The 13771-nt window shown below is 52.2% G+C and overlaps 1 protein-coding gene across 2 annotated transcripts; it reads left to right on the plus strand.

Annotated features, from left to right (window-relative positions):
* The first annotated feature begins 567 nt into the window (after positions 1–567).
* On the plus strand, positions 568–9195 carry Tmem61 (transmembrane protein 61). Of its 2 annotated transcripts, none has more exons than XM_028787251.1 (3): positions 568–881; positions 3571–3920; positions 8760–9195. In XM_028787251.1, the coding sequence occupies exons 1-3, from the start codon at positions 867–869 to the stop codon at positions 8986–8988; spliced, it is 594 nt and encodes a 197-aa protein (XP_028643084.1). In that variant the 5' UTR covers positions 568–866; the 3' UTR covers positions 8989–9195. The 2 variants fall into 2 exon arrangements, with proteins under 2 accessions (XP_028643084.1, XP_028643089.1); XM_028787256.1 differs by having other exon boundaries at positions 863–881; positions 3548–3920.
* Positions 9196–13771: the final 4576 nt, after the last annotated feature.

Raw genomic sequence — 13771 nt, forward strand, 5'->3', positions numbered from 1 at the left:
TACTCCTTCTGTGGAATGCTGTGGCCCATTGCTCCTCCCACAGACATGGGCCACAAACTGAGCTAACCCTTCTCCTGGGCTCCCAGAACTACCTATTCATAAAAACAATAGGCATTTACCCTAAGTGACTTAACACTCACACTGGGTGATGCAGGAGGAGGGGCTTCAGGGATAGCCATACCACAGCTCCTGGCCCCTCTCTCTTAGAAGGCAGTGTCCTCCGGGAAGGAGCACTCCAAGCTGGTCCTCTGCCTGATAATGCTGTCCTGGAATGTGGTGAGAGTAAGGGAGGGTTGGGAAGCTGCTCTCTAGCCCTGTCAACGCAGGGTGCGGGAAACAGTTGGATAAGTGGCTTTCCCTTATAGAGCCTCGGTTTCTTTTTCCTGTGAAACAGGTGTGAGGGGATCCTGGCTTAGGTTTCCCACAGTCCACCCCGCCTGGATGTCTCTAGGCTCAAGTTCCATCTGTGCAGTTTCCTCCTGTCTGGGAAATTGTGTCCCCGCCCCCATTAGACTATCCCTTTAAGGTTAGGAGGGGCCTGTTGGACACTGGCCTGCGAGGAAGCACTGAAGCGGGCCACCAGAGTCCTTGAGGTAGTTAGTGACGATCCAAGGACTAGGAGACAGTGAGTGGATGGCTTCCCAGTGGGATTCCCAGCTGCTGGGTGGGGTGACAAGGAAAGAAGAAACAACCTCACTGAGGGCTCACTCAGCCTTACTGTGGACGAAAGCAGGGTCCTCAATGAGCCGGTGAAGTGCCAAGGGTGCAGCTGTGGAAAGCTACCAGAACCCCCCAGATGCTCACTCACCTGCAGAGCTCAGCCACCAGGCCTTCTAGTGCACTGGGCTCTCTCCTAGACCAGCCCGATGGCTGCATGCGAGGTGGGTGCGAACATCCTGTCTCTCTCCCTTGAGAACACTCCAACTTCTGCTAAGGGTGTGGTCCTTCTTCTAACCTGGACCCAGCAGAAGTGACCTGGTTCCCTACTCCTGCTGTCTAACGCCACTGCACTGAGCCTGGCTCCGTTTTCTCTGAAGCTTGTGGGTGTGGGTTCAGATAGTTACCTTTCTACAGAAACAAGTGTGTAGGGTGATCTTATAGTGTCTTTGTGGGACAGGAGCAGGAACGTTGCAAGGCTCTCCTCGTCTCTGTCGGTCTGGGTGCAGGCGCAGCTCCTTTCTTCCTCTTCTGATGGCAACAGGGCTTTCTTCTCCCGATTTGAACCGAACCCTTTGCAGTAGATAGCTGGAGAGTAGGTACTTTCCTGGTCCATTTCCCTCCCGACGTGGTAGAGTACTCATGACTGGGAGTACGGGGTGCACTTAGTCACTGAGACACTAGATAAGTTGGTAGTGTCTGACTAGGGGCTAGCTCCATGAATTCAGGCCTCAGATACAACTTGCTGAACACAACTCCACAACCTCTTAGCCCTGACAGACAGATTGTGAACTCAAAGATGTGGGTGTCAGAAGCCTGCTCAGTCAAGGTCTCAGAGTTAACTGACGGGCCATGAGGAGGGTGCCATGGACAAAGCCTCCTGGTGGGAAGAGCTTCCCTGGACTGGAGGGAGGTGAGCACAGTCTCTATGAGAAGGGATATTGGTTTCTTTTTTGAACAGGGGTGAAGTGGGGACCCAGTCAGAAGGAGTAACAGGTCTAGGAGGAAGTTCCAAGTGGCACAAGTTGAAGTTAGGATGGGACAAGGGGAGCCTGGCACAACAGTGGAGTTCGAGCTGGCTTGGCAGGCCCTGGCACAGTGCCAGGATGTGGTGGACCTTCTCTGGGGCAGCAGAGCTTCCTGTCTGCCCCCAAGGGGTTGGAAGACACACCCTCCCTGCCAGGGAGCCCTTCCTTTCACCCATATCAAGATACATGGATCCCTGTTATACTGTTTGGGTTTTGATGAAAGAGTCTTCCCTAGTTTGGGCTGTGTCTCCTCAGTTGTAGAATGGCCATTCATCTGTGCCACCCACCTGCCTTGGTTATAGGAGTCAAAGATATTGAAGGTGGAAGGGCCCGTCACCTTGTTTGCAGGCCCAGGATTCCCTCTGCTGCCCCGTTTGGTGCTTTCTCCAAGCTGGTTAGTCCCACCTTGTTTGGAATGGGTCTGTCACCTTGCCTTGATTGGAGGCAGGATGAGCTTTCTGAAAGGCTCATTCCCAACAAAGAACTGCATTCCAAAGCATCTCTATATGAAGCTGGTGACTCAGTGGTTCAGGGAACTCTCTGGCTTAGTTAGAGGAGAAGGCAAGGACTGGACAACTTTAAGAGGTATGTAGTATGCTCCTAGAAAGCCTGGGGGTCGTCAGAAGTTTTCCAAGCAAGGGCTATGCTGACCTTTGCAGGAATGTAATGGGAAGGCACCACATAGAAGGCTCACTGGGGCAGTGGCTTAGGGGTGAGCACTGGGGACCAGTGCCAGCCTCTTCTGGTCTGTAGGCCTAGGGCCAGGCTTGCTTCCCGCAGCTTCCCCGTGCGATATTTTCTCTAAGTCCTTCCTCTTCCCATGATTCATATGAATTCAAAAGAGTGAAATACATGTGTGCTCTCCTTCTGATAAGCATTCATGCTGAGTCCAACTTAAAATAAATCTTTTTAAAAATGTGTGGGTATGCCAGGCAGTAGTGTCACATGCCTTTAATCCCAGAGCTTGGGAGATCTCTGTGAGTTCACAACCAACCAGCCTGGTCTACAGAATGAGTTCCAGGACAGCCAGGGCCATACAGAGAAACCCTGTCTCAAAAAAAAAAAAAAAAAAAAAAAAAAAAAAAAAAAAAAAAAAAAAAAGGGTGTGGGTATTCTGCTTCTGCCTGCATGCAGAAGAGATCACACATGATCCATGGAGCCCAGAAGAGGGTGTCATATTTCATCTGAGTCACCATGTGAGTGCTAGGAACTGAACCCAGGTCCTTTAAAGAGTATCCAGTACTCTTAACCATTGAGCTCTCTCTCTCCAGCCCTGAACTCAGTTTTTTATTGCGTTTATATTACTCCATCCCCTGGTCATTAGATAGTTCGTGCACTGTTTTGTTACGGTTAGGACTGTAGGCTCTCTCAGTGCTGTGACTGTGGTAAACCAGGCTGTGTACATGTCCTGGAGAAGTCCTGCTGCATGGCACCACATTTAACTTCACATTCCCAGTGCTGTCACTCACACTTGTCCTGTTCCTCATACCCCTATATCTTTGGTTACATGGGGACAAGAGTTAGACCATGTGCAGCAGTGGCGGTGACTAGGGGAGGAGAAGCAAGCCACAACCAGCCAGGCCTGGACTCTCCACAAACTGTCCACCATAGGAACCATTTACCTATCAGGCCAAGGTCCCCGAGGCCTCTTTAGAGGCCCAGAACGAAGGTGGCATATTTATTATTACATTATTTAGTTCCCACTGCATCCCAGATGTGATGCTAGGAACCTAAAACAGCTTCTCTGTGACCATCAAAGTAGGCCTGTGTGAGTGGGCATCGTCTTCACAGGTAAGGAGACTGAGGTATAAGTCAGAAGATTTCTCCGAGGTCTTGGTATATTTTGCTGACCATTTCTTCAGATGCTCTCTCTTTCTGTGTGTAGACATGCGTCAGAGGCCGAGTGGCCTCCACTGTGCGTAACTGCATGATGGTCGGTGGCACAGTGGTCCTGGTGGTGGGGACACTCTGCTTTGCATCATGGAGCGAAGGTAATGCAGCGGTCCAGCCTGGCTCACTGGCCCCCACCATGAAACAGCCATTGCCTGAGATGCCCCTGACTTTGCTCAAGTCTGTCAGCTTCCTCTGCTGTAGCATGGGTGGTATGCTTCTGTTCTTTGGCCTGCTTTGGTCCATCCAGGAAAAGACAAAGAAGTCAAGCCAGGGGGACCTCTACCGACTCTCCAGAGACCTGTATCACCTTGCTGTGGAGTCTCCTGAGAGGGAGAGCTACAGGTCAGTGGAGCAGGGTGGGGACTTGGGGTGATCCATCATAGTCACAGTAGCCAATATTTGTTTAGCAAATTCTCATGAGATTCCTCCACTGGACAAGGCCTTGACCTGTGTCCCCAGGATGTGGAAACCCCATGACAGAGACAAATGACAAACCAGAGTAGTGAGAGTCCAGACATAGTCCTATGGAGACAGGGAAAAATCTAGGAAGCCTTGCAGGTGGAGGCAGCAGCCAAGCTCACCAGAGAAGCACAGGGGTCAAGAATCCAGCATAGGAAAGGTCCCTGAGAAACAAGAGGGCACTGGCCAGGGCCAGGTAGGTACTGCACTGAGTGCCTTTTCCATATCTTGCTGCCGTAGCCAGGACTTCTTTTGTGGAGGAGGAAGCCAGGCACACAGACCTTAAATAATTTGTGTAAGGATATCCAGCTATATGTCAGAACTGGGATTTAAATTCCAGTCACCTTGTTGGGAACCAGTGCTCTCATAGCTGCTTGACTCAGGAGACACCAGGGACAATGAGGGAGCTGATGTGAGGAAGCAGCTCACAGTAGGTGCCTGGCACACAGTAGCTGTGTTACAAGTGATAACTTTTTCTGACCTACAAAGGTGGGTGTAGGTGGGGTGAGGTGGGGGGTTGGGTGGGGGTGGGGTGGGGGTTGAATGAAGGTAGAAAGAAACGATTGCATCAAAACCGTTCTCACCCTGTTTTTCCATTGCCGTTATCCCCCAGCCTTTGGACATTTTTTCTTTCTCACTCCCTTTTTTTAGACAGAGCCTTACTTTGTAAGCCAATCTGGCCTGAAATGTGTGATCCTCCTGTCCCAAGGGCTGGGATTACAGACATGCACCACCATGCCCAGCTTCTCAGCACATCTTGGAAGCCCATCCCCATAGACATGCAGTGGTCTATGTATGTTGTATGTGTGCATCTGTGTTTCATGTCTGGGGTCCAGTTTTGCCCTGTCAGGAAGCTGGCCATGCGTATTCTCACTGAGTACTTGTTTATTCTACAAAGCATCCCCTGGATCTGGAGCCTGCGTGCATTCTCCACCCTCTGCCTGCTGGTACCTCTATGTCACCGGGAGCCATCATTGCTGTCTGTAGGAAGGAGGCCTTTTCTGTTACATGCAGCTCACAGGGGTGAGCCTGTGGTCTGCAAGACTATGGCTTCTGTACTTCTGCTCCATAAGAGCTGATATCAGCTCAGTAAGAGCTAGCCTGTGCTCCTTGGAGCTGGTTAGGGGTCTACCTGGATGTCTTTCTTTCCTTTGTTGGTAGACAGTGCTTTCTGGAGTATCTTGCTATCACCCCATGGCTGCTTGAGGCCAGACACAACATTCAATAGATACTACATAGGCCAATAGCCAGACTTCAAGTGAGACATGGTAGGGCACACCGGCAATCCAGCACTTGGAAGGCTGAGATAAAACAATTGAGTTCCAGGCTAGCCTGAGCCTTGGTTTTAAGAGACCATCAGAGAGAAGGGTACTGTATCCAGATAAACTTTGCTTTTCTCAGATGAGAAATTTGTCTCACCGAGAATGCCCTACCTGCACATAATACAAGCTGGACTCTGACAACCATGCCAGCCTGTCCTCCTGGCCTGCCCAGCCCAGCCAGAGTGCAGAGGTGTTGCTGTTGTCTGTACACACAGCAGTGTTGCCTCAACAGGACCCAGGCCGCAGCTGCAGGCTAAGCGGGCTACTTCATCCTCAGCCAGTTAAGCAGGATAAATAACTCCCCTTGCCAGGAAGTAGGAAGGGGGCCCTTCCAGCTCTGAGACCCACGTTTCAGATTCAGAAACTGGTGTGACTGAGTATGGAGGAAGCCATCTGTTTGTCTGAACTTTCCTGTCCCCATGGGAGGCATCCTGTAGCCTGGGGTTACCTGGCTGTAGCTAGAACTAGGCACTTCATCTGTTGGCTTTGTTGGCTTGGGCGTTCCTCGGTCCACAGCAGGCCTTGATTCCCCGCTCTTCCTTGCCTCTGTCTAACACTGACTAAGCACAGTAGGCCTTGATTCCCCGCTCTTCCTTGCCTCTGTCTAGTATTGATAGCACATCAGGGACAAGACAGAAAAGATTCCGCCTTAGGATCTCACCTGGCAACTGACCGTCAGCCCTGGATTTGGTGGCAGGGGCAGAGGCTCCTGTGTCCCTCAGTGAGCACAGCAGACAGTGTCGGGCCTGCTCTGAAGGCCAACTTTCTGTCTCTGCCTTTTCTGTCAGAAGTTGAATGTCTACAAATGTCCCTAGATCTCCCAAGTCACACCTGATGCCTCATCTGTCAGTCATGGCGGGAGGAAGGGCAGGCCTTCTGTATCAGCTCACTGCTGGGACAAAATACCTGAAAAGAATCTCAAGGAAGGGTTTATTTGGGATCACGGTTTGAGGGTACATCCCGCCATAGTGGGGAGGGCGTGGTGGCAGCTGGTCATGTGTCTACAGTCAGGAAGCAGAAAGATGAGTGGGGCTAGGTTCACTTGGTTCTTCCTGTTCAGTGCAGGACCTCAGCCCAGGGGATGGTACACTAAACATGTGGGATGCTGCACCCACACACATTCCCAGAGCTTCGTCTCCTAGGTAATTGTAGATCTTGCCAAGATCTCCCATCCTTGCCATCAACCATCATCCCCCCTCTCTCCTCCAGCAGGCTGCTGGGCTCTGAGAGGCGACCATGGTGGGTGTGCACGACACAAGGCCCGCACCCTTAGCTTCCTCTGCTCTTCTTTATCGCACTCTTAGTCTTTCACAGGCCTGAGCCTTGGCTGCTCACAGAGAGGATGTAGGGATTAGCCCTGCTTTACAAATGGATGAAGTGCTGGGTAAGCATGGACTGGGTAAGCATCTTCTCAGAGAAGAGGGCTGGGCTGCACACTTAGCCGATGTGCTTTTCACCCATTCCTCTGTGCGGTGGGTGGGGCGTACTCCTCTTCTACTGGGTTTGCTCTCTCAACAGAAAGCCACTGGGGTTAGCATGAAGCCTGTCTCTTGCCCTAACAAGGCTGTCCTGGTCTCTGTGCATGACCACACCCCACAACCACAGAGCTTTGTGTTGAGAGTGTGCTAGGAGCCTCCCATACACTAGGACAGGACCTTGCAAAGGCCCAGATTCCCTGAGTTCTTATTTTCTGGCCCATGACCTTGGACAGTTAAGTTTGATGAGCTTCTGAGGTGGCAGGCACTGGCTTCAGGGACGCTGCACACCTGCCCTCGAAGCAAACTTCCTGCTGTGGGCTGAACTCCTGTGGTTCCTGAGCCCTAGCCTCCTGGATGCCACATGTTGGGATCTCTGCATCTGAACCCTTGTGGGCCTCTCCTCAGGGTTACAGCCTTTCCCCATCCCAGGTCCCCGAGCTGGCTGCCGTCCTCACGGCAGGCCACCAGGAGGCAGGCTCACCCTCCCGATCTCAGAGCAGCTCTGCAGGCTCTGAATTTGAACAAAGCATGGATGGAAGGTTCTGGTTTGCCACATGCAGACCCAGAATCAGCCCAGATAATCTGGGGAGGGCAGGGCATGTCTGGGAGGTGGATCTGAAGGGAGAAGAGGGCCCTGGGAGCCCTGTGGCCCTCATTCCTCTCTGGGCTGTTAACCCTTTGTCTGCCTTTCTTCTGCTGCATCTAGGATGCATATAGCAAGTATTAGCCCCACTTCACAGATGAGGAAAAAGAGGCCCAGAGAATGTGAAAACAGAACCCAGGCTACACATCAATAGAATTCAGTGTGTTGCTTCCAGAAACATAGCTTCTCAGCACCCTCACCCACTTTTTTTTTCTCCCCCTGATTTGTTGAGACACGGTCTTACTAGGTAGCCCTAGCTGGCCTTGAACTTGGTATGTAATCCAAGCTGGCTTCAAACACAAATCCTGCTGCCTCTGACTGTAGCATACTGAGATAACATGCATATATCATCAGGCTTGGCAGGAGCTCAGAGGAAGGTAAGCACTGGTTGATACTCGGCTGTAGGTCTCCTAGTAAGGTCCTCAGCCCCCTCCTTCCAAATTCACACTTAATTCAAATCCAGGGCCTGCAGAGCTTCTCTGAGACCAAGAGGGTGAGCCTGCCTCCTGGTGGCCTGCCATGAGAGTGGCAGCCAGCTCAGGGACCTGGGATGGGGAAAGGCACTAACTCTGTGGAGAGGGTCCACAGGGGCTCAGATGCAGGACACCTGTCTGTGGAATGCAGCCTGCAAAGCCTGATGGGGGGCGGCCTCTGAGGACCCAGTCTTTGCCTAACACGGCTTCGGCTTCGAGGTGGTTCGGTTGTTTAGGTGTGAAGGGTAGGCTGGAGAGTCAGGGGTGGGCAGCAGTGTAGAGTAAAAGACTGACTTGGTAAGTAGTGAGCTCTCTCCCCCTGGAGGCATGCAAGGGTAAGCAATTACCTGATAAACTCCCATGTTAAGTCTCAAGCATCCAGATGGGCAGATAACTGGAGGCCTCACACTCTGGCCTGAACATCACAACTGTAACTTTACAAACGATATTTCAGTCATCTGGCAGCCTTTATGTCCATGGACCAACACTCAGTCTTACAACTCCCTGCTCCCAGAAGCATCTGCTCTCAGCGTTTAGACACTCAAGACGGAGTGTCAGCACAGTGACATCAAAGAGTAGTGTGGAGGCTCTGTGGAAAACAAGAAGACAGGGCAAAAGATGTCCCAGGGAGTTTCAAAGTGGGGAGTGGTGGCAGCAAGAAGTGCAGGAAGAGAACAGAGGTGGAGGAGTATGAGGAGGAGGGAGAGCTGATGTTGGCAAGCTTCATAAGGAGACTCCCGTGTCTCCCTGGCATGCGAGAGACTTTTGAGCTGGTCCTGCTAACAGCCTCTTTCCTGTTCCCACAGGTCTCCCAAGGAGGCTGCCATTCCCACTTACGAGGAGACCGTGTACTGCCCACTGGCTGAGGGTCCCCTGCAACTCCCCGTGCAACCTGAAGAAGACCTCCAGTGCCACACCCCAGGGGATGCCCGGCTGGGGTCAACATCCCTCTCACCTCCACCCAGCTACGAGAGCATCATCCTCGCTCAGGGGCCTGTTTCTGGATCGAGTGCTGCAAGCTCCAGCCCAGGTTGAGCTCAGGCTGCAGGAGAGTTACAGGTCTCCAGCAAGGCTGTGAAGCTGGCCCCTAACCAGCGAGCTTTGCTCAGGGTCTCCACCAGCGCTGGGTTCACAGCAGGCATTCAACAAGGGGTCTATTGCTGGGTGCTGTTCATGCATCTGTTGCTGTGTGAGCAGTAGTTGGCTTTAAATAAACCCCACTTTATTATGTCTCACATTTTATGCATGGCTGGTTCCTATAGTTCTCTCCATGAGGTACTGGGGAGGCCAATATCCAGACTGGAACAGAACCTCTAAGCTAGTGTGCTGGGATCAAACAGCTGACAGCTGGGAGAACATGTGTGGCAAACACAGGGCCAGAGGCAGAAGCAGATGTGGTCCAAGTTTACAGACCTGGTTTGTGGCCAAGAGAACACAGACTCTAATCTCAGCCCCTTGAGCCTAGACCCCATTGTGTGCCACTTCAATTTCCTCATTCATAAGATAGAATAGGCATTTTATAGCAGCGCCAGCTCTTGCCTCAGAGAGTAGAGTGGGTGGACCCGTAGGATGACAGCAGTGGGTGCTGAGCAACTGAATGCAGGGGTACAGCCCTGAGCTAGAGGCCACAAGTCTCAGACTTGGTGGAGCTAAGTCTCCTCTACCAGGTCGCCTGCTCAGCATCCTGCGACAGGGACCTCACTAGCTCTCCAGATGTGCCACTAATAGCAACTCTCCAGCTGCATTCTGCCCATGGTGTCTGTATCCACTCTCCTGTGCCTTCAGTTGGTCCATTTCTGTACATTCCTAGCTGCTAATTCCCAACACACCCTTACCCTCCACACCCCATGCCCCATCAATGTGAGCTACAGATCACAAACTGGCAAATAAGATTCTTTTTGATCAGGCTGTGTTGGTCATGCTGAAATAAGGGACATAGCATCAGAGTGAGGAGGGGTTACGTAGTTCAGGGTCACGCTCCTGAACCCCCACCCCTACTCCCCCCTCACCGCACCCCCTGCCACTGCCAGGGACAGTCAGGGAAGACTTTCTCCGGTGTGTTTAGGGAAAAGCCCTAGAAGGAAGCCGGTGGCACGAGTCAGGTTAGCCCAGATTCTCACTAGGGATGTTCTTCCTCAGTGGACCTAAAGCCTCCCTAAAGCTCCTCAGCAGCAGCAGCACGAAGGCTGGCTAAGGTAAAATCTCCAAGGGACAGCTGGTGTAGGCCAGGTCTCTGCCCCTGTCACCTCCTCACCCAAGAACCCCTTCGTATTACAGGTGAGCTGCCCTTACATGAAGAAACAGCCTGTGCAAGCTGAGAGCTCAGAGCAGTCAGGATGCAGGATCTCCGTCCATGCTGGAACACTATGGGGAGCTATATTACCACTCTGTCTCTTTCCTGCTGTCCTCTCAGGCCACCAAGAGTCTCTTAATGTCAAGTCCACCTCAGGCCTGGCCCCCAGCTCACCCCTTACATACTCTAGGCTGGGAAAGGCTTCACTGCTTAGTAACCCCAAATTACTGGCTCTGAACAGTTATTTCCCGCCCCTTTCTCTTTGCTCACAGTCAGACCGCTGGGCCCTGGCACTTCCTATCCTTCAAAGTTATGGTCCCTCCTCCTCTACTCTCCTGTTACCCCCCCCCCCACACACACACACCCCAAGGCTCCCAGAGGTTACTCTAGGCAGTAAAGGAGTCTGGAGGTGCCTTGTCTCCCAACTCTGGTGGTGACTGAGGCTGAGCCTGTATCAGACCCTCTGCAATTCCTATGAAGTTTCCCAGGTGAGGTGTGTACCACAGGACAGAGTCAGTGAGTGGCTGACAGGAAGAGGTTCTGTCTTGGCAGCAGCTGAAGGGTAGGTGGGGAGGGCTAGCAGGTCACAAAGGACTTTTCTGCCTCTCTCCTCATCTGTTCATCTGTCTCAGGAAAGGGATAGTGACTTCTTCAAGGTCACCAGCCTGACTATGGCAATCTCACCAAGACAGAGTGCTGTCTCCTTCTGAGCTGTTTCGGTGTGGCTGAGGAACCTGTGGAGGAGCCAGACACCCATGGTAGGCTTTCCCTCCGCAGCCCTGCATGGGCCCTGCATGGGACTAGGCTGTTCCCTGCCCTTCCTGCGCTTGACTGCAGGCCATCCACCCACACTTGGACTCATCTTGATTTACCACCTAGCACCCAGGCATCAGGGACCTTAGTGACTCAGGCCTCTCCATATCTTGTCCAGGATCCCTGCAAGTGTGTGTCTGGTGACCTCTGCCCACCACTGTCCACTATTCTGGTTTTCTAGCAACAAAGTGTGATTTGCCCTCCTCTCTAACTGTACAGAGGCTCCTGTTGGTTTTGGGAAAATGTCACTCTTAAGATTTCCTGTCAATGTGACCGTCATTGGACTTTCTCAGCTCCAGTACTTACATGTCAGCTCTCCTCTCTCAAAGACCTGGGTCTTCCCTGTTCCAGACCCAGGGAACTCAGAAGTAAATGAAACATGCTCTCTCTCTCTCTCTCTCTCTCTCTCTCTCTCATACACACACACACACACACACACACACACACACACACACACACTGCCACTGTAATTTGGGTTCTAGTTGGAGAGACAGACAAGAGACAAATGAGATAGTTTGTATAGTGTGGTAGTGATTAGTGCTGTGGGATACAACATATTAGGAAAGCTGAGGAAGCTCCTCAGGGAAGGGCTTCTGCAGTCTAGGGAATGACCAGGGAAGATCCCACTAAGGTTGAAGACCACAGACTTGAAGGGGACAGCCATCTGGAGGAAGGTCATTCCAGGCAGAAGGAACAGCAGATGCAAAGGCCCTGGGGTGTCTGTGCATTCCAGGAACAGCATGGAGCCAGAGTGACCTCGGGGTGAGTGACAGCCTGGAGGGATGATGAACAAGCGGCAAGAAAATACATCTATGGACGTATGGGCCACCTCAAGCTTTTACTCTGAGAAGTCAGGTTGCCGATTCTGGGTTCTGAGCAGAGCATCGACCTGAGCTGATGGCTGCTTGGGCTAGAAATGGACTTCAGGGGTCAGGGGTAGAAGCAGAGACCAGTGACAGGGAGAGGACAGTAGAGGGTGAGGAGTGATTGGAGTCTTGTTTATGGACGGTAGAGATAACAGGATTTGGGGAGAGAGGAGTCAGGGGTGGGGACCCAGGAAGGATCTGGAAGATGGCTGACATGGGCAGTGTGTACACTGTGGACTGGCCGTATCATGCAGTCTTTGTCACAGCTGCTGGAGAAGATGCAGCTGAGCGCTCCATCCTTGGAGCAGTGTCCGTCATCGAGCCTCAGCCCTGAGCGCCCGCTATGGCTGGAGCCTAAGCAGAGGCAGGTTTCCTGAACCTGGCAGGAATCCAAGCTCTGTTACTGACAGACTCCAGCCCCTCAGCTCGAGCCTTGCCTTTCCAGGCTTAGATTTCTGCTTATGCCCTGAGTACGCTGTCTAGCCTTGAGTCTCTTGTTGGGACCCACGGCTTACTCCCGGGACCTGCAATTCCTTCGGGCTTGTTCACCTCTTTGAGTTGCAATACAACACTGTCATTTGCATAGTCTACACTGAGAATGGGATAACTGAGTTTTAAAAAGATGCGTGAAGAAGTCTCTTAAGTAAATTTACAATTTAGTGTTAGGCTGCACTCGTAGTTATTGGCCACAGATTGGTCACGCCTTCGAGAAGACAGCATTTAACACGCCCTCTGCTGAAAGACTGAGGACTCCCCAACCACTCCTGTGGCCCCTTTTGAAGCAAGGAAGGTCAGAACCGGAGTGAACTCAGCTGTGAGAGCAGAAACTGCCACTAAGCAGAATCCCAATCCCACTGGAAATCTCCCGAATGCAGGGGTTCAGGGAGCTCATTGGTGCCCCGAGCTCACTTGCAAGATCTCCAGCTGCCATGCTCTGATTACCTGTGGTGGCCTCTGCAGTGGCAGCAACGGAAGCAAATCTGACTTTCTCTATTACTCAGCTCAGAACTAGAAGCCCTTCCCTAAATGGTCATTCTTAGGATAAAGATGGCTTTCCGTGTCAGGGACCAGGAACAGGTGAAGTAGATGTCTGTCAATCAGTTAGCCAGTTGGTCAGTCAATCTACAGGGGCACCAGTTCACTTCAGCCCCCACGACACGCAGGGCTGGACTGTATGTGAAATACAAGGTGATTTAGGAGGTAAGGCCTAGAGTCAGCTCTGGTTCTGGTTACCGTCTCCCTCTCCCCACCCCACCCTTCTTATAGAGGAGGGTAGTTAGTAAGACAGGCGGTGAGCAACTGCAGCCTGCCCCTGTTCTTGCCTATGTTGTGGTTGACTAGGGTCCTGCTCATGGGACACACAGTCTCTCAGCTCTAGTCCCAGCTGCTCTGTTATTATCTGTGACTTTGGGCGGGCTACCTGTCTATGCCTGCATCCTCGCTTGTGAAATGGGAACACGGCACCTGTCTCCTTAGTTGACTCGAATGGAGGCATATCTAGGAGGGTGACCATTTTGTAGGTACAGATATTTCTGTTGAGCCCAGAAGCTCAGGTGTCCTTGAGAAGGTGTCTTTAGGTGTCTAAGCTGTCAGGCTGTGGGTTCTGGAAGCCACCACGGCCCCACCCACACCTCCCAGAGCTGGGAGGTGCAAAGCCTGTCTGGGCTCAGCTCCACAGTAGGCAAATGAGGTGCTGTCAAAGCCATGGTTGGTCCAGCCCCTGTGACCTCCCCCAGCCCTCCCCTGCCTCTGTCCTATGTTCAGATTCACAAGCTCCAAACAGCTGGGCCCAGAGGGGAGGACAGTGGCAGAAAGAAAGGTAGATGGCTGGGACCTTGGGCCCATC

This window comes from Grammomys surdaster, unplaced genomic scaffold (genome assembly GCF_004785775.1).
Source record: "Grammomys surdaster isolate TR1022 unplaced genomic scaffold, NIH_TR_1.0 100, whole genome shotgun sequence".
Classification (NCBI taxonomy): Eukaryota; Metazoa; Chordata; class Mammalia; order Rodentia; family Muridae; genus Grammomys; species Grammomys surdaster.

Coding starts and splice junctions, on each gene's coding strand:
- Tmem61 (XM_028787251.1), top strand. Junction 3,921..8,759: donor CCTGAGAGGGAGAGCTACAG/GTCAGTGGAGCA, acceptor CTGTTCCCACAG/GTCTCCCAAGGAGGCTGCCA.